Raw genomic sequence first — 26,361 nt, 5'->3', positions numbered from 1 at the left:
TAGGGGCTGGAGAGATGGCTCAAAGGTTAAGAGCACTGGCTGCTCTTCCAGAGGTCCTGAGCTCAATTCCCAGCAACTATATGGTGGCTCACAACCCTCTATAGTGCGATCTGGTGCCCTCTTCTGGCATGCAGGCAGAACACTGTATACATAATAAATAAATAAATCTTTAAAAAAAATACTCAAATTATAATGAAGAACTTTTTGGTTGAATGTCTCTTCTATGCTCCTTTTAGTCAGAGTGTCCCTGAGGGGGCTTTGATGTGCTGCTAAATTCTGTTGGTTTTGTTGTGGTGCTGGGATTCCACCCATGTGCTTGGGCATGCTGGATGTGAACTTTACCAGCTGAGCCACACCAACCTCAAATTCTATTGTTCCTAATAAAGGTGAAATTATATTTACACTTTTGAACTACGTTGATTTGTTGCAAATTGAACACCCCCACCCCACGCAGCATCTGCAAAGCAAGGTTTCTGTAGGTGCCCCATTCTGGCTAACTTTTGTTGTTGTTATTTGTCAGCAGTCAAAGGCAAGAACAGATTCTTTGCCCAGTGGCTAACCTTGCCACAATGAAAGCAAACTCTATAAAGAATCTGGGGAGCATTTCCCATTTTCCTGGTGTGAATGTCAAGACCCCAGAAGCCCAAAGTACAGAATCAGAAGGAACCTGTGTTCTAATTTCAAGCTTAGGGCTTGTGGTAGTTTGAATGAGAATGGCCCCTAAAATCTCTTATATTTGAATGGTTTGTCCATAGTTGGTGGAATTATTTAGGAAGGATCAGGAGGTGTGGCCTTGTTGGAGGATTTGTCACTGGGGGGTGGGCTTTGAAACTTCAAAAACCCACTTTAGGCCCAGGCTCACTCTCTGCAGATCAGATATAAGCTCTCAGCTACTGCCCACACTCCATGCCTGCCTGCCTGCTGCTGTGCTCCCCAGCATGGTGATCATGGACTAACCCTCAAAACTGTGAGCAAGCCCACATTTGAATGCTTTCTTCTGTAAGTTGCCTTGGCCATGATGTCTCTTCCCAGCAATAGAACAGTGACTAGGACAGGGCTCTTCTTTCTGTTGTCACCAGTTTCTTTGGGCCTTTGTTTCCTTGGGTGTAATTCTTGTCCCATCTGTGTCATGAGATTAGGTGAGGAATAAGAGAAAGTGCCCCCTAGATTCAAGGTACCATGATGGGGTGTGGTAATGCCAGACCACCGCAGGGCCATTTTCTCCAGTGGTTCTGACTTGATCATAACCAGTGTCTTCCTTTTGGTCAATTTCTGCACACCTGTGCCATCCCTCATCTTAAGTCCTTCCCTCAGGTCCTGGAGAGCTTGTGGTCCTCTCCCATTTCTGTCATGGAGAGCTTGTGGTCCTCTCCCATTTCTGTCCTGGAGAGCTTGTGGTCCTCTCCCATTTCTGTCCTGGAGAGCTTGTGGTCCTCTCCCTTTCTTTCCTGGCAAACTTCTCCCCACCAGGAGTCTGCTGGAGGCGTGTTCTCTCTGATCTCATGTAGCCCTGCCCATCTCTCAGCTAGGCTTTGATGTTCTTAGGGTGAGCTGTTATGTGGCAGACCTACAGGAGAAAAATGTCCATATTTTTTGTTTGTCTGAAGAATCCTTTGTTTCTCCAGTTTTGAAGGATAACTTTATTCAATATAGAATTCTTGGTTAGTGGTTTTTTTTTTTCCCCCTGTTGACATTTTTAGTATTTCTATCCCCATTTTCTAACTAACGTGGTTGCTGAGTAGTTCATTGTAATTCCTATCTTTGTTTTTCAGTAGGAAAGGTGATTTCCCCCTCTGTTTTTAAAAGAAAGGTTTGCCTTTGATTTTCTACAGTTAAATATGCTTCAGTATTCAATTTGGTAGGGAATAGGTCTACCCATTGATGTTCCCTGTTCTCTCTGTTTCTCTGTTTTGGTGTCTGGTAGTTTTTTTGTTTGCTACTTTGTTTAGGTTTTTTCTTGTTTTTGGGACACCTCTCTGTGTAGTCCATGCTGCCCTGGAACTTCGGTCCTCTTGCCCCAGCCTTGGGCGGGCGGGGGGGGGGGGGGGGCACACATGCCACCATCTAGCGTTTGTTTTCATTTGGAAACTTGTCAGTCATTGTGACAAACCTTTTCTTCTTTCACTTTCTTCTTCTTTTTTTTAATTAATTTTTTTCATTGGTGTTTTGCCATGAGTGTTATCCCCTGGAATGGGAGTTACAGACAATTTTGAACTGCCATGTGGGTGCTGGGAATTGAACCCGGGTCCTCTGGAAGAGCAGACAGTGCTCTTAACCTCTGAGCCATCTCTCCAGCCCCCACTTTCTTCTTCTAATGTTCTCATTATTAATACTTCACCACTTTGTAGTTATCCTGTAAATCTTGGATAGTCTCATCTACTTTTCATTCTTTTCTCTCTCTCTGTATTTCTGTTTTGTTTTCCCCCTAAGTCAGAGTCTCACTGTATGGTCCAGGCTTGCCTCCCACAACTTGTACTCCTCTGCCTCTGCTTCCAGAATACAGCCCCAGGCCCTGGCATTTCAGTTTTGAAATGCTGCTATTGACATTACTTCTAGCTCTGATTCTTTCTCCATGGTTCTAAGTCTTTCAATGTGTTTAGATTCTGCCATATTCTTTTGATTCTGAAGTTCCTTCTTTCTGTATACATTACCCATCTGTTCTTGTGACAGTCTCTACTTTTTCTTCTAGAGACCTTAAGATGTTCAGCGTAACTGTTTCACGCCCTGTCTGTTCACGTCTACATCCCTGCTGTATCTGAGACAAGTTCTAGGATTGCTTTGTCTCTTCTTCCACTGCTGTGAATAAATAATAACGAATTGGAAAGACTAGTGGAAACGAGGCAGTTTTTAATATTCCATTCTGCAGAAAGGGAACTAGCATAGAGAAAAGGTGGAAAGGGCTGGTGTGATGGTGGCTTTTAAAGTTGTCCCCATACAGGAAATCTCTGGCTTCTCCTTCTGTAAGCCAGGACTTGTCTCCTTCCCCAGATTACCCATTTTACTCATTTAGGACAAAATGCTATATCTGATGAGTAATTTAGGGTTTAAGACTGCCCCTTTTCTGATGGGGGCTTGGTCACATAGCAGGCTGCCTGTGACTCCTGCTCTGAGACATCTGAGACAAGTGGCAGCAGCCACCAGCTAAGGCATGCTTACATCATGACTGATGAGCTCCAAGCACACCTCATACTGCAAATGGATCAGGACACTCTGTCTCTTTACTACAGCAAACCCACTTAACCTATAAAGCAAACCCCTTAAACCTATAAAAGCTATTCAGCTAACATTTTAGCAAGTTCCAGCTCAAGATTGGGCACTCTATTGCTTTGAGCCCCTGGTGAGGACATTGAGAAACAGCATCTGAGCTTGGAAGTCCGTGAGTGGCTTATGTCCTTGGGTGACCTCCACAATGTCACTCAGCCTCTGGGATGAGTCTGGAGGCTGAACAGTGCTTGGTTTGGATATTTCTACATCACTGTGACTCCTCAGCTCCCTGCTGTTCACTTGGGTTTTGGTTAAGTAGTTTCTTTTGAGGGCAGGCCACAGTAAGAGCAGAATGTTCTGGCAATATTTCAGAATGGTTCTTTTTTTTTCTCCCATTACTGGCAGGAAGCATTTTCCCTCTATCTTAGCTTTGGGAACTAAGTTTCTAGAAGTAAACTCATGCAAATGTGGGTTACTGTTCAAGACTAAGGAGTTGTGGCTCTCTACCCATCTCTCTAGTTTTGGGGGAAGTGGTTTGCTGTATATCCTGGATGCTGCTGGACCCTGCTGCTGTTTGATTTGTTCAGCTCTTGCTGGTAAATATGGTGGTGACCTTTAGGCTTCTCAAGTGTCTGACCAGAAGCCTGACACTTCCCTTCCTTCCTGTTCACCATGTATTCTCCTGGTCTCATGGTGTTCCTCTCTAAGCAGTGGTAGCTCTATCTGTGCTGCCTCCTTCCACCCCTTCCTCTGCAAGTCCTGGGATCTGCCCTTGATCAGATGGTGATCACCTGGCTGTGTCCTCTGCAAGTCCTGGGATCTGCCCTTGATCAGATGGTGATCACCTGGCTGTGTCCTCTGCAGGGCCTTCTCTCACAGCTGCAGCAACACCTCCTTGTTGGTCCTGAAAGTCTACGGTTTCATGGCTGCTTCAAAGTTGTGTCTTCAAATTGTGCAGTTCTGTCCTCCTCCCACAGGCTGTCTTCTCCAGCATCCAAGGCAAACTCACCTTTTCCTCTTTGCATGGTTGTATGTATCCTAGACAGTCTGGTTCTCATTTCTTCCCCACTGCCTCACTCATACAGTCCCACCTCCTCTGCCTGTAAAAAGAGAAAAGACTAACATGTCTTTCTCATCCCTGATGTCACCTAGCATTTCAGCCCCTCATTACTTGAAGCACCGGAGGAGCCCTCTCTACCCTCCCTGCCTCTCATATAACCTTTTCTTCATGTTGTCCAACATGCATCATTCCAGGAAACATCAGTGCCTTAGCCAGGAGCCCCATCCTAACTCCATCACAGGCAGTTCCTGAAACATGAATGTGAAGTGTTATAACTTCTGTTTACATGTATTCATCTTTATCTCAATGTGGGAGTGTCCTGTTGTTCCCTTTGTGGGAGGCGGGGCCAAGTAGGCGCAGAGTCAACGACACAGACTCTGAGAGAATATTGAAGCAACAAGCTCAGTTTATTTAGGAAGAGGCAAGCCTTATATAACCTCCACCCACCCCAGGGGAAGATCTGATGACTATACATCTGCTGGTGTGACATGGCTGCCTCTCATTGGTCCAGGTTATCTCCAGATCATGTTTCAGTTGCTGTTGCTAAGGCCCTTAGGCAGACCCAGGTTTGGGCCAGCTGACCCTCAAGCCTGTTAGGGATGAGTCATTCCACATCTCAACTTACAAACAACTTCTTTTGTTTTTTGGTGTGTTGTAATAGTAGCACATGCATATGGTTTATAGATACTTCGCAGTAAAGCTGAGTTCCCAAGTTACTCTACTGATAGAGTGCCAGAAGTTCACAGAGCACAGCCTGCAGAATGCATGCCTACTTGCCAGCATTCTCTCAGGCCTCTGCTTTCCACCCCCACCTCCTTGCTCCATGGTGTCTTCACACCTTTTTCTGTTTCTTTCCCTGCATTGTGGATATGCCATGTTTAGGCACATACTTTGTGGAAGTTACCTGCCAGTTTTGTGCCATCGTATTTTAGTTACACTGCTGCTTCAGGCTAGGGTCCCTTCTTCCTCCATTCCTGAATGGGAATCCCTCCCTAGTTCTCCCTGTACTCTGCAAGCAGATCCCCTTCTCACACTGTGCACTGCTTGTCCATCATCTGTTTCCACTGTCTATTGAGCACCAGCTCAGAGCTTGCTGCTCCAGATTCAGGACATACCCTTGTAGTTCTTCCTTCCTGCTCCTACTGTGTGGACAGCAGCCTTGATTGAGAACTCAACTCCAGTATCACTTTGAACACCCAGATTCTGCTTCCATGGAAGATGATCAGAAATCATGTTGTACATTTGAGTTTCATTACCAAATCTCTTTGATGCAATTTAAATTTACTCATGTATCCAGATATTCCATGTAGTAATAATTTTTATTGTCTATATTTTATATAAAATTATATATAGTTAGATATATACATATGTTTATATTTTATATAAAATATATAGTTAGAGTGAGAAAATAGAAACATAATGAGCATCTACATTTTTTCCTAGAGCCATTATTTTGGGCTGTGGCTATAAATTTTGGCCTAATGTAATGGCTCAGAAATAAACATTTGAATGATGTATTTGCATCTGCTTGGTTATGTTAGAATACATAGAGCATAGAAGATATTATTCAGGGATGAAAGTAACCGTGCTTACTAGTTATGCTGTTTATAAGATGTATATAGACACAGAATATATGCATTAAAATCTGATTATATCTCAGGTATTTTTTTTTCCATAAACACATACTTTACCAGATGAGAACTTTAAAATGACTTAGCATGCTTTAAATTTTATTCAGTTTTTAAATATTTGTGTATACAACTTATCCTTTTTAAATGGTATATTTTATAAAGTGAAGCCCTTATGATTGGCACTGTTCACATTTTGTATACAAGTATGTATTAAAGAATGTGTGTGTTGCTGGGTCATTGAGGCTGAATGCTTAATGAGGTCAATGAAAGCTTAAACATAAAAGAGGTCGAGATTAAGGAGTGGTGGGCCAGTTGGGTGGCTCAGTAGATAAAGGAGCTTGCTGTGCAAGCCTGACGGGAGTTCAATCCCTAGAGCCCATGGTGAAAAGAAAGAACCAACTCTTAAAAGTTGTCCTCTGACCTCTACTGGCATGCTGTGGCACTCTTTTGCATGCTCTCTCTTGTGTTCTCTCTCTCTCTCTCTTCTCCCTCCCTCCTTTTCTCCCTACCTTACAAACAAACATACATATATCACACACTCTAATAATAAATACAGTTCATAGAGGGAATACATCTACCCTGATTACTATAGGACTATTGATGCTAGAAACAGAAGATTCTCATCCTTTTGGAGAAAAGAGAGTTGGATAGCCCTCAAATGATAGAAATATGATGGTCCCTTGGTGACACCGGAGCTGGGGGCGGGGGTGGCTTCATGGCTCCTTGTGGATGTGCACATTCAGTAGTAGAATGGCCTTTTGTTTGCATGGAACCCCAGCACAGCCTCCCAGAGACTTTAACTGTCTCTCTTATAGTACCTGATTCAGTGGTTATTTTCCTCAGTTGTTTGCGGGATAAGGAGAAAAGAAAAGCAATAACAAAATAGTCCATGCATGTAGGAAGTGAGTGACATTCTGAGTGAATGTGTGTTGTTTGACATGGGCATGGCCATGTCAAGGGCCAGCCTCTGAGAGTGGCAAAAGCTTCCCCAGGTGAGGCTCAAAGGGATGCCAGCAGTGTGTGCAGAAATGTCCACCATAGCTTCTCCTCTATGGGACATTTATGACCTGAAGACTGCTCTAATACAGAGACTGTTCCTACTAAGATCATCTAAGTCTGTCTCATTGTTCAAGTGTGCACGATAATCCTGCCTCCTTGTTTGTCTGTATCTAAAAACCCACCTCCTTGTTCAGTTGTATGCAATAACCCTGCCTTCCTGTTCAACTGTCTATAATAACCACACTGAGCTTTGGCAGGGCTGTGGCTTCTCTATCAGAGAGCCCAGACCGTCTGACCCAGCTTTTCTGTATGTGTGTCTGTCCTTTCTTCACTTTCTCATTGCCCTAGTCAGGGTTCCAGAATCCAAGCCATGCCAGGATGGGACTCAAACAAGTTAAAAAGAAAACCAGCCCATACAGCAGACATATCCTCTACTCCCCACTTACCCACATGTTTTCTGCTGCAGTTGTTTGAATGGCTAGATGTAGAACCTGAGACTACGGACTGCCAACTGTACCCTCCTTCTGGGAATCCATTTTTACCGCTCTTGTCCAAGTATAGATGAATAGTTACCTGAAAGTAAATTGAAGAAACGCTGTTGACCTCCTCTTCCTTCTCCTAGGTATAATATTGAGCCCAGTTTATATTGCCCATTTTTCTCCCTTGGAGCTTGCATGGAAGGCCTGAACATCTTATTTAACAAACTATTGGGCATCACCTTATATGCAGAGCAGCCTGCAAAAGGAGAGGTGTGGTGTGATGATGTCCGGAAGCTGGTAAGCCTCCCCTGGCTGTGTGGCACCACCCAGGGCCCCCCAGCCGTGTCAGCAAGTCCCCAGCAGTTTCTCCTTTGAGTTAATTGTATTCTGACAGGCGCCCCAGCTCATTTCTCTTGCATAAAAATTTCAAGCACCACTTCTGATTTAGGACCTTGCATAAAGGACCTGATTGTGGAACAGCAGAGTTAGTTCTCCAAAACAAGTGTTCTTAGGAAACCTGGTAAAACACTGATTTTCACTTACATGCTTCAGTATAGTCATGAATTGTACTTGTAAAAAAGTCTGTTACTCCTCAGTATATAATGTCAATGCCCTGTCCCTTTGTAGTTCCACATGCATCGCTCCCCTTCTCGTCAGTCTCTTTCATGTGTTTGCAGTGGTCTTTGCGTCAGACATTAATTTTACCCTGTGTCTGATTTATTTGACTTTGATGACAACCTCAAGCCTGGAGTTCGCCTTTCTTCTATTAAGACCCACTCTACTTAGGGTGTGAATATTTAAAATTTTTCCTCCAAAGGTCTTGTGGCTTTCTTGGCCCCATACTTACGTACCCCTTAGGTTTCATGGGGCAATGCCATTTATCTCTTGCTTGCTGGCTGTGCTTACTTCACTGTGTGCCCAGTCATGTCAGCTGCCTTGCTGCCCCTTGGCCATGCTTTGAGCATAGAATAGGTATGAAGCAGTTCAAGCTAGGAGAGCATTCCATCTCTGTGTTACCCACAAAATATCCCGTCATATTACTAACTTCCTGGATGGTACAGGTTAGGGAAAAGTCAGGATGTAGTAAAAAGAAAAGCCAGTTAACAGGCTAGAGGACAGATGCAGGTGGCAGCCTGGACTGTCTGGGGTAGCACCAGGTGCATGGTGTTCATTGCCATGTCCTGGGTGTCTTGAATCACTTTGGGCACCCAGGAGACACTCTCTGGGTGCTTGCCAAATGAGTAGGTGAGTGAATACACTTGCTGGAAAATTTAGAACAGCAAATTGGATCTCATTCTCACGAAATCCCCAAGTTCAGAAAAACAGGCAAGATAGAGCTGAATGACTGCATAGGGAACAGAGTTGTGTTTGTCGGTTCTGGATTCGAGGGCATGCATCAGTTGCATAAGATAGGGAAGGAAAATGATTTTGCCACTTAAGTTGTCAAGCCAGCCTTTCTTCCCAGATCTTTTGGGTTGTTTTGAGAAAAGCCTTCTGTGACGAGCTGTGGTTGCTCAGTTAATGTAGAGGAAGGGCAGGTAGGACATAAGACCCCAAGGAGGATGTCTTCTCCTGAATACAGGATTCTCAAGTCAAATGTTCCAGAGGTGGGCAGAAATAGGTGAATAGCTTGAGAAACTTGGGATGTAAATGTAATTAAAATGCTCATGGCTATGGCTATGAGTATTTACTATACAGGGTCTTGTATCCTGTTTTGGGGATTTTGATGAGGTGTCATTGACCACTGAATCTGAACTTGTATTCTAGGCTGTTGTTCATGAATCTGAAGGGTTGCTGGGGTACATTTACTGTGATTTTTTCCAGCGAGCAAACAAGCCACATCAGGTAAGCCGTCCTGTACCAGCTGCCTTGTCTGGAAGTGACCAGCAGTTTATCAGTATGAATGTGAATGTTACATGTCATTTTTATGGTTCCATAATATCTAAAGGCACCAAAATCTACTAAATATGTAAATGTGAGAATAGGATAGAATTTGAAAGTAATAAAGGTCATGAGAAGAACTGCATGGACCATATCTACTACTTGAATCTGGAATGTGATATTAAACTAATAATAATGATTGGTGACATTTTACAAGCTCTTATTTTGGGAAACCAGCATGTAAGCCCTTTATGTATTCACACCTTTTAATGTTCACTCCAGCCTTTTGAACTAGGCTTTAATACAACAAGAAAACTAAGGCAGCGAGGTTATACACTTGCCCAGGACACAGATAGATGTTCTTAGGTCTTCACCCTAAACCTTCTGTCTCGAGCCCCAGCCCCATGACAGACAGTTGTCCTACTTAGCACTGACTGTCATCTTGACACAGCCTAGAAGAGTCTCAGTTGAGTGTTGTCTTTACTAGGTTTATCTGTGGACATGTCTGTGAGGGATTGTCTTGATTGCTAATTGAAATAGGAGGGCTCAACCCACTGTGGTTGGTACCATTGCTAGCCAGGTGGTCTTGGGCTCTATAAGAAAGCATGAGAGAGTAAGTTAGCAAGCACTGTTACTCCATGGTTTTTCTGCTTCAGTTCCTGTCCTGACTTCCTTCAGTGACAAACTGTGACCTGTAAGTGTAAGCCAAATAAATCTTTTCCTTCCCCAAGTGGCTGGGCCCATACAAGCTATTGTGCTGCCAGTTAGTTCGTGGCGTGGGAAATGAGCAGCTTGCTTCTTTCCTTTTGCTGCACGCTAGATTTGCACACAGGTCACCTTAAGCATTTTCATGCAACTCATTGGGAAATGCCAAGACTTCAGGTTACCAGTTATAACAGGGAAAAAAAAAAATGGTGCCTGTCATTTAATAGTGATCCACAGTTTCCAAAGTGTTTGAACAGAAGTGAGCCCAGAAGATGGGCTTAGTCTGGGATTTGACAGGTAGCATTCTACATTCTGCATATCAGGCTTATGGAGGCAAAGTCTTTCATTGGTGATATGGCTAGCAGGAATCAAAAAGAGGACCAGGGGCAAGTCAGCAGGCTCAGGGTCCCAGCTTTCCTTAGTGGGGGGCAGTTGGAGAATTCCCAGCCCTGGCCTCTGACAATCAGCTGGTTCAAACCCAAGAGGCAGCACATACAGCTAGTGTGTTTGAATGCATCACTTGACATTTTCAAGGCTTAGTTTCAGTTGTCTTTCCTCATGTCATTGTGAACGAGTGACAGTCTGTTTGCTCCAGACTCTGCTTAAATAGTTCAGGCTTTGGCTACCCAGGAATGAGGATAGCAGACTGAAAGACTTTCTGTTGGTTGCCTGACACATAGCAGGGACATGAGTGCCTCTTCCCACTCACTGTTGACACTTAGAGTGTGGGTCTCAGTTCTTCACTGCCTTTGTTCCCAGCACTGGACACGTCAGGTAGTGCATGGTTTTGGAGTAGCTGAATGAATTCATTAATATATTTTAGTGGTTTAAAAATTAAAGTTTTAGGAAAAAATGAAGTAAATATACAGGATAAAAATTGAGTAAGTTCTAAGTCTGAACTTACACATTTCTATAGAGTTTTGTATCTAGACTTGTTCTTTAGAGTGTCTAACACCCGTGCCTCCACTTATTTCCTCCTCAAAGGATTGCCACTTCACCATCCGAGGGGGCAGGCTAAAGGAGGATGGAAGCTATCAGCTCCCCGTCGTTGTTCTTATGCTGAATCTTCCCCACCCCTCCAGGAACGCCCCCACCTTACTAACTCCTGGGATGATGGAAAATCTCTTCCATGAAATGGGACACGCCATGCATTCGATGCTCGGACGAACTCGCTACCAACACGTCACTGGTGAGGGAGGCTTGTTTTGGGGATCTGTGGCGATTTCTAGTGTCTGTCATTGCTTCCTAAGTCTGTCATCTCAGAGTTCCTAGGTCCTTTCCTGCTCTTCTTTCTAGGTAGGAGGACGTCTCAGCTGTCAATCTTGAAGTTGTTGAAGTTGTGCACATTTATATTTTATGATGTCACAGGGAACTTAACACTTGTGTGTGTTTGCAAGAATAGGGGTGTGTCTCCTCAGTCCCTGGCACCATTACAAGTGAAATTTTTTTCATTTAAAATAAAACTCCATGTATTTTATTACAAAACAAAATAATTATTTCTTAAAAGTGTGGTGAAGTATTTTTACCTGTACTGCTCCTGCACAATATTATAATTCTACTTTATGAATTTTAATGATGCCTGATTACATTCAAGATTTTATTCTTAGCTTTCTTGTCTCTAAGTTGATTTTTGTGTTGTTTTTGTTTTTTTGAGACAAGGTCTCTAGCAACCCAGGCTGGGTTTGAACTCACTGTATAACTCAGACTGGACTTGAGCTCCTCATCTTTCTACCTCCACCTCCCAGGTACTGGGATTAGAGGTGTGCACCACCACACCTGGCTCTACTTCATCTGAAGTCTCCAGCTTACTACCATCAGTGGTCAGCATTTGACCACCTAGTAAGGTGTTGGCATCCATTGCTGATTAACTAACTCTGAACACACAGAACTTGGGCAAGGAAAAGATGTTTGAAAAGAGTGTGGGTGGGTTGACTGGAACAATACAGTGTCAGTAAGAGGTTCTTAGAGGATTTGTTGCCTTAAGGAACTTAGAATTTAAAATATTGATTTTTCCTTACCAAGGATTGACTTTGTAATAAAGCAGTATGTAGCTTAAATAAAGTCCTTTGGAAACAAATGAAGGCTAAAAGCATTTGGTAATGGAATTCATTGAATTATACAAATGCCTTAATTGTTGTAAGAGGGTTTTAATTTGTATTTCATGTCAAGCCAGCGTAGCAGAAAACAAGCTGTGTGCAGAGGGTGTGAGCTGTCGCTTTGTGAGGTGTTTCAGCAGCTGTGCAAATATTGTGTTTTACTTTAATATAAAGAAAAATATATAGGATTATAATAAACTTTCCTGCAAATATGTACAAATATTTTATAGAAGTAAAATATTGATTCAGTGAATTAAAGCTTATCAGAGTTCATCAGAAGTACAAATAGAAGTTTGAAAACTGTACATAATATGAAAGACAAACATGTTGATTTAACTCCTATTTTTCCTCTCCCCATTTTAGGGACCAGGTGCCCAACTGACTTTGCTGAAGTTCCATCTATTCTGATGGAGTACTTTTCAAATGATTACCGAGTAGTCAACCAGTTTGCCAGGCATTATCAGACTGGGCAGGTAGGAACCACTAATAAAGGTTAGTCATTCCCACTCCAGAAATTCAGAATTCAAAATTGAACACTGATACAGTTTCACAAGTAGACAGTCACAGACCTGACCTCATGCAACAGGTCATAGTCAAACCACAATACACAAAACAAAATACCACATCAAGTGGCTGGCCTCCGTGTATATTTGTAAGGTAACAACAGGTCTGTTCAACAGTGAATTCCTGTTAAGAGTGGGGTCCTATTCCTAAGCTGTGTTAGCTGTGTGTGTGCAAATACCCCAACCTGAAAAAACTCAAAATCTGAACTAGTAGTTCTGGTCGCAAGCATTTTGGATAAGGGGTTCTCACCCATGCTACCATATTGTGCATTGGGTTGCCATGATTGGCTTTTTATGGCCTCCTGAATAATGTTGAACATTTTGTGCTTATTTCTTTTGGTTTCGAAGACACCACCCCCAAGCTGTCAAATCTTATAATTCACAGCACATGGTCATATAAAAAAAATAGCTGCCCTTTATCTGATGCCAGATAATCTACTCTCGTTGTTCCGGTTTTCATTGTCAAAGGAAGGCACTATGTCCCTACTTTTCCCTGCTGTGTACTGGTTGAGCATTCAAGCTTGTCTCACTGCAAAGAGCTTTGCTTGTGGACATTTGTTCTCTTTGCTTGAATTCTTTTCTTAGCAACTTTATTTTCTGAATGATGTGAAGTTTGAAAATTCCTTAATTCAAGTTTTTTTTGTGTGTATGTGTGTATGTGCATTGCAGTCTTAAACACTTCCAAATTAACATGAGAGTTATAGTACAATAGTTCCTGTGAGTGTACCTGATGGTATGTTGCACTTTCATGACCCAAATGTGTGTTTTTGCTTTGTTTTGTTTTGTTTTGTTTTTTGTTGTTGTTGTCCTGTGGTACTGGGGATCTAGCCCACAGCATTGCACATGTTAGCTGCATGATCGACTACTGAGTGACATCCCTACCCAACTGTCCATGCTCATTGGAAAATACACTCTTGCCCTCTGAACATTTCCCATCATAGTGTACCCTGCCTTACATTATTTACTATTTTTATCTCTTGGCCCTAGACTTTTGCCTAGTGCAGGAGTGGGAGAAAAGTGAAACTTGAAGGAATTCATTGAATTAGGAGAAAACAAAGGACTGACCCCACCTTTGTTTCCGTCTCTTTCTGACTGTCTCCAGATATGGAATGTGGCTTGGTTTTCCTTTGAGGGCTTGATTCTATTTTCATCAATTCTAGAATAGTAGATGTGTTCCTAGGTAGCTAATCTGAGTGAATCTTCATTATAATCTAGTTTAGTTATTAAAATAGCAAAATTAAATGAACTATTGTGAAGAGTTGTTTGGGGGTTATGTAGGCATGGTCAATGGTGTGGCAGCACATACCCCTGCAAAAAGTAGTGCAGCCATCATACTGCATATTGGGTTTGGGAGGGATAGGAATTTTGTAATTGCTTTCTGCATGAGGCCAATGGAGAAGAGCCATATGCCCCATACCCAGAATGGCAGGGAAAAGCCCGCTCAGGCTACCGGCTGCCTAAGGGTGCAAGGAGTAGCTAGAAGAGGGTAGAGAATACATGAGGTCTTGGAAAAGGCTGTAGGAAGTAGGCTTTCCACCGGCTCTCAGTAGCCCGATTTTGTTAAAGCATACTGTCACTTAACTGAGGCATGCTAAGGATGTGAAGTCCCCAGCCCGAAAGTTCCTGTTGAGCTTATGCTTCATGCCAGTCTCCAGGTCTCACAGTTACAAGTAAAAGTCAGGCATTATCCCAAGGCTTATGTCTTCAGTTCCTGAGGCCAAGACAAGGTGGGCCATTTTGGCTAGAAGGAAAAGCCACCCAAAGACCTGGAAAGTCCTTACAAGGGGTTGTGGAGGACTTGGGGGGGTGGGGAGTAGCAGGAATGGGCATAGAATGGGGGAAAAGGGGAAGAGAAGAGTAGTCAGGGAGACCTGTGGTGAATGCTCGGTACGCAGGAGGAACAGTGATGGAGGAAGTAATGAAAGAGTCTTAGCAGGGGAATGACATCAACAAATCATTACTTTTAAGTGTCCCTGGCATCCAGAGGAGACAGGTGGGGATGACTGGGCCAGAGTCTAAGGGCAACACTTGACTTAGTGAGCTGTGCAGAGTCCTGAGGAATAGTCTGGGAACATTGCAGCTCTGAGGGTGTTTTGTATGAGCTGCCCGTGAGCAGCCCCAGCTCATCTGTCTCCCCACTGGCCTGCCTGTGCTTGTCGGAAAGCTGCTTCTGTGTGTGCATGCTCTCCACATATAACTCAGCCCAGCATAGTCCTTGCAGAGAGTTTTCCCAACACTGTTGGCACTGGGCTTTGCTGCCTCCCTTCCTGGGTGCTTGCTGCTCCTGGCCACTGATTTCCATACAGCTCTCTTCCTCTTGCTGGCTTCCCCAGATGCCACCTTTGAACTGTGGCCGTGTTCAGTCCTTAGCAGTGAGGGCTTTAAGTCTATAGGCAGGTGATGAGGGTGACCCTGACCACTGCTTGCCAGCTTAGGGGTGGCCATGTGGGGTGGGGCAGTCTTGTGGGATTTGCTAGAAGGATAAGCCCCCCAAAGTCCTGGAAAGTCCTCACAAGGGTTTGTGAAGGACTTAGGGGGTAGCAGGGATGGCTGGAGAATGGGGAGAAGGGGGAGAGAGGAACTAGTCAGAGAGACTACTTTAGATAGTTGAGGGTGGGGTCAAAGGTAGACATTTCATGTCTGAGAATTCTGTAAGGCTCAGTTTGAAGAGAAGTTGCCAGGTTCTTATTTGGATGTATTAGTGGATGACATTGTTGTCCAAAAGGCATTAACAATACAAACTTAAAATCTAGAAGTTAAATGGGCCCTTCTAGTATTGGGGGTCAATGGCAAGATGATGACTGTAGGAAGGGAAATTAGTAGCCAGCAGTGGAGGGAAAGCAGGGGGTACCTTAAGGAAGCAAATCAGGACACAGGACTGAGGACAAGGGTCCCCAAAAGTAGCTGCAGAAGGATATGAAGCTTTCAGAGTCACAGTGTTCTGTTTTGTTTTGTTTTTTGTTTTTGTTTTGTTTTGTTTCTTGTGTGTATGTGTTAAATCTTGGGTTCAAATTCATCATTGGTACGAATGTCAGTTTTAAAAGGTGAGCATCCCTGTAAAGAACGGGCAGAGGAGCAGAAAGGTGCCAGAGCCACTGCACAGAGGGTGGGGGAATATTCAGTAAAGGAGAGGGGTTCCCTCAGGAAGAAGAGCCTTTCAGAAGCTAAGCATGCTGTAATTCCAGCACTTGGGAGGTAGAGTTGGGGTATTGGGAGTTTCAAGGCCAGCCTGGAGACCCTATCTCAGGGAAAAAAAAGTCCCCTTGAAAAAGATAGTTGCAAAAAACCAGCGGTAGTCCCCGAATGCCGCCAAGATAGACACGCTTCAGGGAAGCATTAGGCTGCTTTGGATTAATTGCACACTCAGACTCAGAAGTCATGTCCAGTGCCCTTCAGGACTTGCAGACGCAGTCTAAGGAATTTAAAATAATTTTGTGATTTCATGGAGAACACAGAGCATGCCCACAGGCAAGAGACATAAATAAATGTTCTAAGATCCTCAGAGGGCTCGCCTCTTCTTGTTCTAATTAAGACATCCCGTGGCTTGATTTCCCACCTCCCTTTATTTTAAGGGCAGTTCTAGCCTTTAGAATTCAGAGTTAATTACTAAATCCAAGTCTTTATAAATAAATGGCAGAGGAGCTCAGGGTAGTGTCTTCATGGTTAATTTCCTGTCCAGTTGCTTTCAGAGAAGGATATATACCCCTCCTATGAGGTATATTCTAGAAAGCTTACAGAGTCCATGATAATCTGTCAGGAACCTCCTAACTGTGGCTAGATGAGAGTGCAGCCAGTGAGTTCTTCAAGTTGGAAGAATTAGAAGTTGGCTTTTGTGACTCACAGGGGCTGTGCACAGGTCAGGTGACGAACACTGGAGGTGTTCATTTGACAGTGTCCCCACGAATTCACCGCCTCGTGGACCACACTGGGGGGCCTGTGTTACTGGAGGCCTGTATGTCCTATGTCCCTTTCCTCTCTGCTTATTGGTTCCAGCCTTTGGAACTTTACCCTTGCTCTGAGAGAGTATAAATCATCTATAGGCAGCCATGCTTCTGCAGGCTGCTCTTGCCCTCTGTACACCTTCCTAATAGGCAACATCCCTGCTTCTGAAACTGCGGTCTTTGTTGTTTACCCATGTGTATTTAATGGCACATTGTGTCTCCCTACCCCCAAACCCATCATAAAATCACAGGCAGACTTCATAATTACTAGGTTCTTAGAATCAAGAAGATAGTCTTAGCTTCTACTCCCAACATTAAAAATGTTAAGCATCTCTGGACTTGATTCCTGACCTCTGACCTCTTCCCAGAATACCTTCCTAGGAAGTGAGGTGTGCCCAGAGCTTTCTTTTTCTTTCTCTCACTGCCCTTGGATACTGATTCCTAAGAGGCATGATCACTCTGTACCATCTTAGGGGTTGTAATCTATTCACATCAGGCTTTACGTAAAATTTTAAAATTGAGCCCAAAGGTAGTGGTTAGGGTTATGGTTTCCTTTGTTCCGAGGTTCTGTCCCCATTCCACTTTTTCAGAATAGATTTTTAATCAGGACTCTTAGATGAATTGAAGTAGCCAAGCTCCTAAGTAGACCAGATAGATGCTGTAAACTCTGCCTGTGTGTAATAGTAACCTTCCCTGTTTCCAGAATTTTAGTTTGTAGCTTACATTAGCATTGGCATTCAAACTGCCTTGCTCAGAGCAGGGCGGTTCCCCCTTCCTCCAGTCACCTGTCACCTAAGGGACAGTCAGTGTTACCTGTAAGTTGTCCTGGTAGCATTTCCACACGCTCTCTGCTACTATAGCTTTATAATAAGCTCAATACCATAGGACCAGTTCTCCTCAATTTGTTCCTCAAAAATTTTGTCTATTCTTGGGCCCTTGTGTGTTTTCCTAGACATTGTAGAATCAAGTTACCTGTTTTGTTTTGTTTTTTTAAGGTATAAGAATTCAGTATTTCTATGTTTGTACCAGCATATCGGTGTATGGTATATCTGTGCCATATACCAGTGTCAGGATTGAGTCTTCAAATTCATGACTATGGCATAGCCCTCCATTTATCAGGTCTCTTAAAAGTCTTGGAATAAAGTTTTAATGTTTTTTTTTCCTAAGGTCTTGGTCAACTTTTGCGAGACTTGTAAGTATTCTTAGCAACTTTACAAAAGCGTCATTGGTTCTGATAACCTGCCTGTAGACTTTGAAAGGCCTCTGTGGTAGTTTGAATGTAATTGGCCCCCATAATCTCATAGGGAGTGGCACTGTTAGGAGATACAGCTTTGTTGAAGTGGGTATGGCCTTGTTGGAGGAAGTGTGTCACTGTGGGGGCGGGCTTGAGGTTTCCTATGCTCAGGATACTGCCCAGTGTGTCAGTCCATTTCCTGTTGCCTGCAAGATGTAGGATTCTCAGCTACTACTACAGTTGCTGTGGGATGTTCTCTATGCTGTGAATGCTCTGATTGGTTAATAAATAAAGTGCTGATTGGCCAGTAGCCAGGCAGGAAGGATAGAGTAGGCAGGACAAGGAGGAGGAGAATTCTGGGAAGTGGAAGGCTGAGACAGAGAAATGTCTGTTTGCACACTGCCATGCTCCCTTCCATGATGTTAATGGACTGAACCTCTAAAACTGTAAGTTAACCACCCTCAAATGTTTTTCTTATAAGAGTTGTTATGGTCATGATGTCTCTTCACAGCAATAGAAACCTTAACTAAGATAGCCTCATCATCAGTTACTTCTTCTGAGAGTATGTTTTGTTTTCTTTCTGGTCCACATATCTCATTTCTTTTTCTTGCCTCATTCCATTTTTTGAGTAAAAGCTGTATATGAATATGACTTGCCTTGATCCTGATTGATATTTTTGTTTGCTTGTTTTTGTTCATCCTGGTTTTTAAAGAAATGTTTCTACTGTTTTATCATAAAGGAAGATGCTTATTATGGGTTTGGTAGAGATCCAGGAAAAGTAAATTCCTTCCTATTTTTATCTTACAGAGTTTTGTTTTTTTTAATTTTTTTTTTTAAAAATTTATTTATTATATATACACTGTTCTATCTGCACATATCTCTGCAGCCCAGAAGAGGGCACCAGATCTCGTTAGAGATGGTTGTGAGCCATCATGTGGTTGCTGGGAATTGAACTCAGGACCTCTGGAAGGGAAAGCAATGCTCTTAACCTCTGAGCCATCTCTCCAGCCCCAGAGTTTTGTTTTTTATTATTACTTTTTAACCATTAATGATTGTCGTGTTCTACCAGATTTTTCCCCTACATCTCTTGAGGAATTGTAAAGTGAGTATAAGTGTTAAGAACTAGCAGTTAGGCCCCTTTAAATTCTAGAATTAAATAGCTTTGGTCCAGAATTTATTTATATATATATATATTCTGGACCAAAGCTATTTAATTCACAGAGCTGACGTCTTAGTGGTATTTAATGAATAGAGGAGATTTGGGTTTATGAGAGAGATTGGCTAATGTCTTTTATTTCACTGGTATTGAGTACAGGCCATTTTCTAAAATGAACTGGTGGGTTGATGTGTGTTCCTTCTTCTGTCATCTACATGTGTGTGTGAGTGCCTGTGTGTCTGTGAGTGTTTAATAAATATATAATCATCTGTTTCATAAGGCTTTGTCAGAGTTCATCTCTAAAGCCCTTTATGACTTACTTTCTCTGTGGGAAGATTGTAGAGAGTGGTTTGGTTCTATAGTGGTCACTGAGCGCCTTGGACTGGATGTCTTCTTAGTAAGCTTTGCTAAGTTGTAATTTTCGAGAAATTTAACCCAAGTTCTTAAGTTTATTGGCATAGTTATTTATAGTATTCTTTTATCTTTCATTTTCAGCTTCATCTGTAATTATGTCCCTTTCCACATACTTAGTATTATTTTTCTCCCTTTCTTCCTTTATTACTCTTGGCAGGTGTCTGTCTTATTAGTGTTTTCAAAGAGCAAATGTTGAGTCTTCTCTGTTTGGTTTGAGTTCACTGATTACTTTTTGCTTGTTGTTATTCTTCTCTTCCTTCCTTGTTCTATGAACTTCCTTGATTTTTTTTCATTTTCTTCTTCTTTTTTTTTTAATAGGATCTCATTACATAGCCTTTGTTAGCCTTTGGACGCACTATGTATGCCAGGCTGGCCTTGAACTCATTGAGATCAACCTGTCTCTGCCTCCCAAGTGCTGGAATTAAAGGTGTGTGCCATCATTATCAGCTTCCCTGATTTCCTAAGATGGCATTTAGCTAATTGTTTAGACATTTATTTGAATGCTATCTGCTTAAAGTTTCATAATGTGGAGCATGGTCAAGGTCTTTCTAAGATGCCCCAGCTGTGATCATCTTGCTGGTCTCTACTTTCTTTAGGCTCCATAAAGTTGCCTAATTATCATCCTATGATTCATATTTAGACAAATGCCTTTAATGCTGCCCAGTAAACAGAGCACATTCCTGACATGAAAGAAGGACAGTTCTACAATTTTTCCCCTTTGGGGCTGTAACCATGTCTGACATTGAGGAGGAGAACTCATGACTGAATAAGCGCTGGGAGTCAGTGCTAGCAAAGCTGTGTGCTTTAGGTGCATAGAGGGTGCCCTGTACTACTGCAGAGCTGTGAGGACCCTTTCACCCAGGGCACCTGACTAGGCCTCAGAGATTGAGGTTGCAGAAATATGAAGCTATTGGCTTCACATAAACACGTGAGTGGTTATGGGATGGATAAGTTAATTAAATATTAGAACAGGACTTTGTGTTGGATGCCTGGCAAAGCCATGGGCATTTGGGCTGGGTAGTCACCACCAGCACAAGATGCATAGCTCCTAAGTTTATAGTCAGCTTTAGTGTTTTTGTCATTGAGTCATTGAAAGCTGGTCTCAATTATCAGAAAGAAGCATAAACATTTTTATTTTTAAATAAAAAATGATAATCATAGAAAAATTCAAGTTGAATGACCATAAGAAGCAAATGAAGTGACTATAGTTATTGGCATGGTACTTTTTAATTGTTGAAATAACATGGCTTCCATGTTCCTATTTATCAATGGCAAAAACTGGAGTGGGGGAACCCCTCCTCATTTTATTTATTTATTTGTTTGTTTGTTTGTTTGTTTATTGCCTATTTCAAAGCTGATCCTTGAATTTGAAACTTCCTAGCACAGTGCTGCTTGTACAGCATCCTGGTGGGATGCTTCTGCAGGCATTGCACATTGGTTACCACCTCCTACATGCTTCCCTGTGCAGGTGCTCTTCTCCTTCCTTGGGAAGATCACTTGCATGCATGTCTCTCTCCACTGCTTGGTAGGCTGCCTTGACATTGTGATAAAGTACAGGTCTCCCTGCTCTGTCTGTCTTTGCTCAGCCTTTTCTACTGTCTTCTCCTAAGGCAAGATCTTCATTCACTCAACACAGGGGAAACCTGCTGGGAAACGGGGGTAGCATCAGACCTGGGGAGTTCTAGAGAGAGTACCTGTGGGCTTTTTCCTAATAGACTCTGAAGGATAAAGTTTACCCAATAAATACTGTTTTGAAATAAATTTACATGCATATTCTGAAACTACATTCAGGGTAGTCTGTCAGGACTGACAGATGGAAAAAATCCTTTCTGAAACTGTAAGCTGCTTTGGTAAGGATATTGCTAGAATGATTGTTTCGTTTAAATGAAACACCTCCATCAGAAGAATATTTATACTAAATGTTACTGAAAATTGCAGAATGGAAACCTGCCTGTGTACTGTGTAGACAAGCTTTTGGGAGGGCAGTGTGGGCCCTCTGTGGCGTTACTTGGTAGTTTACAACATGAGACACTCACCTGGGAGCTAGCTGTGTGGTGTGGACTCAGCTCTGAAGGGGCTGGCAGAGAGCTCTGGACACCTGTGGTATGACAAGGGCAGGCCACAGCCCTTTTCTCAGTGCACCTGGGTGCCCTTGCTGAGCTCCCTGATGCCCTTGTTTCTTTAAGGAGGTTTATGTGTTAGAGCATTTTCTTCTCTTGGTAGAAGTGTACGTTTAATTGCTTTAATCATTTCCAAGTCAAAGCTTTGAATCACTTGTGTTTTCAAAATATGGATAAGGCTGAAGGAAAGGGGCTTAAATACTCTTGGAGAATAGGCATACCCTGCAGCAAGTCTTTGTTCCTGAACCGGGATTACAGGGAATCTTCAGCAAAGGGACTTGGGTGAACCTGCTGATGAGCTGGACCTGCTCTGGCTGCCATTTCTTCTACCATGGAGGGTGTGGCCAGACAGGATGCCCGAAAGTCAGTGGGCCAAGGCCAAGGCCAGGAACAGAGAGCTCCCTGGATTCTACCATTGCACAGTTGAAAGGATGGATGAAAGGTTAGGTCACACTTCACATTTTTAAAAATGAGGTTTTGAGAATTTTATACATGCATGTAATGCATTTTGATCCTATTCACAAGTGCCCTTCTCTCCCAACTCCTCCAAGTCTACCATCCACTATCTAATGCACTTTTCCAAATGACACATGTAAGGCCCTTTAGGAAGAGTACACAATGTACTGTTTGTGGAACACTTAGAATTGAAATTCTTAGATTTAGTGTGTGCATGTATGTGTACATGCTTTTGTAGAGGTCAGAGGTCAACCTGCAAGAGTGAGTTCTCTCCTTCCACTGTGGGTCCCAGGGGTCAAGTTCAGGTTATCAGATTCAGCAGCAGGTGCTTCTATCCGCATAGCCATCTCACTGGTCCCTAGGATTTAAGTTTTTGCTACGTTTGTCTTTTCTTTTGGTTTTCCAAAAAGAGTGAAAAATATACTCCTTATCTCAGATAAAATATGTGCCAAGTAGAAATTTATAGTTGTTGATCTGGAATGTTGGAATTACATGTTTTGAAGATCAGAATTTTCTGGGTGGTTAGAAATTGAAATGCTTTAAATACTGTAGACTTTTTAGTTTTAAAACAGACTTTGTGAGTTCTGGCCAAATGCACTTTACTTAAGCACATTCCTGTTTCTGCACGTCCATGAAGTGTGGTGAGTATTTTAAGAAGATAATCACTTCACAGCTCTCACTCTGTCCAGGTCAAGTTTTGCTCTCAGGCCTGTTTGTGTGACTTGATGAGCTTCGGTCTTCAGGCCTTGCTGGAGTCTTCCAGGAACGGTCTGGTCTACTCATGGTGCCTCTTGGAGTTCAGCTTTCTAGCCTGCTGGCTTGCTTAGAGCTAAATTTATTGTGAAAAGTGTAGGAATTGGGAGAAATGTGTTTTTATGTGTCACCTTCAATTCTGGCCTCATTTGATTTTCCTGCTGACATTTTTTCATACTCTCACCTTGCCATCCATTAATTATATGATAATTGTGTATTTGAATACATAATTATAATCACTGTGTTTTCTTTTACTAATTCTAACACTTTTGGGGAGAACTTGTTGGGACATTAATTTGAAAAAACAAAAACAAAACCTTGTATGGGAATGGCCTTGTCATTGAGTAGCAGGATGCTTTGATTGTGGGGTAGGATTTTGAAATGGCGCAGCTGCCACCCTCTCCATATCTTCACCACCATGTGATGCCAATAGCAGGATTATGTTTTATCTGATATTTTAAAGAAAAAAAAAAGTACAGTCTCAATAAGGCAAACTTTGTTCAGAGGGTCCAACTGCAATAGAGTTTTACAGTAGGAGAGAGGTTCTGCTCATCTCCCCTCCAGATTCAGGGGGACATGGGCTTGGGTATGGTAGAGGGCTAGGTCAGGGACTTTGGTGGATAAAATATTGGGAAGCAGGAAATAATCAGACCTCCAGAATGTTTGGTGAAGATGGACCTTGATGGCCAGGCACCCCTTGGTAGATGGTGCTGATGAGGGAGTCTTAAAGATCCAGTCTTAAGGATGGGCACTCTGGGTAAATTGTCTGCTGTGATTTGGAAATGGGTTGTGTCCCAAATGTATATTTGCTGGAAGGTTGGTCCCCAGTGTAGCAGTGTTGGGGTAATGTAACCTTCATGCTACCACCCTAGAAGAAATGGCTGCAGTACCTGACGGATCCTGATTAATTCCTGTGGCAGGTTGTTAGAAGAGAACAGGCCTCTGTCCTGTGTCTCCATGTGATCTCCTTCTGTGTCTGCATGTGATCTCCTCTGCCTGTGTCTGCATGTAATCTCCTCTGTACATGTTCCCACCATCTTTCACCATCTGCCATGAGACTCTCACTATTAGGACCATCTATTCTTGGATGGCTAGTTCCTAAAAGTGTGACCCAAATAAATTCTTTGTTTATAAAACACCCAGCCTCAGGGACCTTTTTGTTGCAACAGAAAACAGTAACACGTTGATTAAGCCGATTCTTCTAAAAGTGGATGATGCCTAAATTAACATGGAAACTTACATTCAGACAGAGCTTGAGCTGAGAAGAGAGAACCCTTGTCTTCCCCAGCTAACCACAATAGTACCTACCAGTTGATTGGATGAATGGGTGAAAAGTTGGCTGGTACCTTTAGCATACTTATATTATTTGCATTTTATCATTTTCTTTTTCCTTGAAATATTAAAAATATTTGCCATCTAATGCTCACTCATTTATTGTCCAATGGCTGCTACTCAAACAGGTGCAGAAGTTCACAAATGTGCTTGCAGGAATGAAGTTTGCGTGTGAAAATCGTTGTGATTAGTACAGTTGACTTAAAGGCCAGATGCTTACTTTCTACAGGAAATTGGGGTTAAGCCCCGTGCTTGATCCTTGAGCCCGAGGGAACTGAAATAATAAAAACTGTCTGTTTGGTTTTTCAGTAGTATTTTTTTAACATCAAGATGGGCTAGAGTATAAGTTCCTGGAGAACTGAGATCTGTCTTTTCTTCTTGACCGACAACTGTACCAGTCAGAGGAAGGGCAGACTGTCAGCAGATACTTGTCCAGTGAACTATTTCCAGGCTAAAGCCACGAGTCTGGGTTGTGGTTCTGACGCACACCCTGTCTTGTTATACATGCCGAGGCATTGCAGGAGTCTACATGCATGCCTTTAATAATTGGGACTGCTGATTCTTTCTCAGGCTTTGCTGCCTTCCTGTCAAGAATGCCTTTTTTATGACACTGACCCGCTGGGTGTGTCCTATCCTCCAACCACATAGAAAGCTCAGTGGGTTCCCTTCCAGCATTGCTGCAGGAAGAGGCAGCTAACATTCCAGCTCTTCCTGAGCCACAGGACCTTGTAGTGTCTGAGTTTAAGGATGCAGCCCAGCCCACTATGGAGAGCACAGGTGACAGTGCTCTGTCATTTTCTAGCTGAGAGGAAAGAAGCCAGGTGTGAAATCGCTGTCAGAACTGACATGTGTGTGTGTGTGTGTGTGTGTGTGTGTGTGTGTGTGTGTGTGTGTGTGTGTGTGTGTGTTTCACAGGCCACTTTTTACTGGCATCTACAAGTATGATCATGAAACCATAAGGAGCAGAAAATCACAGCAGCTCCCTCTTCCTCAGCACCTGCTGTGTGGAAGCTGACATACTCAGTTTTTGAAAAGCATTGTTTGTTTCTTGTAGAGGTCTTACCTGTCTGGTTTGGTTTAGTCTAGGTGTGCATGGATGCATGCCTGTGTGTGTGTGAAGTTATCATAAAAGGGATAATTTCCCCTGATTTCATTCTCAGCAAGTTCATTATTGGGATATAGAAAACCTGCTGACACTTGCCCCTACACACACGCACCGTGGTGTATGCATGTGGCCTTCCTCCCTACTTGGTGTGTGCATGTGACCTCCCTCTCTTCCTCTGGTTTGTGCATGTAGTGTCTCTCTGTGTGCAAGTGCACATGTATGTGTGTGTATAGGTGTGTGGAGGACAGAGGTTGTATAGTGTGTTTCATTGTTCTCTACCTTATTTTTTGAGATACAGTCATCACTGAACTCACTGATTGGCTAAACTGGGATTTAGGCGTGTGCTGCCAAACCCAGCTTTACACATGAATGCTGTAGGTCTGAATTCAGTGTTTGGGTGGGAGCTCCAACTCAACCCCTGGCACCCTGGCATCCCTGTACCCAATGAATCTGGAATGTTCTGGTGGAAGATCCACCTCAACTCCCCTCCCCTATCTCTTTCCCTAACCCCGCCCCTTCAAAGCCCACCAAAAACAGCTCCTCCCCCAGAGAGGCTCAAGACCACTCCCACAGGGTATATAAGTTGCATCCCAGAAAAGAGACATGTGGTTCTTCCAGTCTCTCATGCTGGTCTCTTCTCTGAGGGGCTTAAACCTGGGCTTTTCCAATTTGGTCTGATTCGGTTTGCTGCATTAGCGGAGAGGCCTTCAGGGTGCAAAAAACTTATCACTCGGGTTCTCATGTTTGAGAGGCAAGCAATTTACGCATTCGGACATGTGCCCAGCATGGAAGCTGCTGATTCCTATGTGTTGATTTTGTATCCTGCTATATGGCTGAAAGTGAAGTCTAAGAGTTTCCTGATGGACCCTTGAGGGTCTTTAAGGATAGGAACATACTCAGGCGGTGATGGCACATGCCTTTAATCCCAACACTCGGGAGGCAGAGGCAGGTGAATCTCTGTGAGTTTGAGGCCAGCCTAGTCTACAAATCGAGTTCCAGGACAGCCAGGACAGTTACCCAGAGACACCCTGTCTCAAAAAATCAGAAGAAAAAAAAGATAGGAGCGTGTCATTTGCAAATAGGGATGATTCTATTTTCTTCCTCTTGTCCTATGTTCTAAGACTTTGATCATTATTCCAAGTAAGAACAGTGAGAGTTGGGCTCCTTTGTCTCCTGATTGTAGCTCCAGTGCTTTTCAGTTTCCCCGTTTAGTGTGTTTGCAACAGATTGAG

General features: G+C 43.0%; 1 protein-coding gene across 1 annotated transcript in view; it reads left to right on the top strand.

Annotated features, from left to right (window-relative positions):
* Positions 1-26,361, top strand: part of Mipep (mitochondrial intermediate peptidase) — a 131,232-nt gene that overhangs the window by 32,426 nt on the left and 72,445 nt on the right. The window contains 4 exon segments of the mRNA XM_052733028.1: positions 7,517-7,670; positions 9,141-9,218; positions 10,944-11,148; positions 12,419-12,528. Of these exon segments, the coding sequence (XP_052588988.1) occupies positions 7,517-7,670; positions 9,141-9,218; positions 10,944-11,148; positions 12,419-12,528 (547 nt within the window).

This window comes from Peromyscus californicus, unplaced genomic scaffold (genome assembly GCF_007827085.1).
Source record: "Peromyscus californicus insignis strain IS unplaced genomic scaffold, ASM782708v3 Scaffold_12__1_contigs__length_115047231, whole genome shotgun sequence".
In the NCBI taxonomy this organism is placed as follows: domain Eukaryota; kingdom Metazoa; phylum Chordata; class Mammalia; order Rodentia; family Cricetidae; genus Peromyscus; species Peromyscus californicus.
This window is presented reverse-complemented; position numbering and strand designations above follow the sequence as displayed.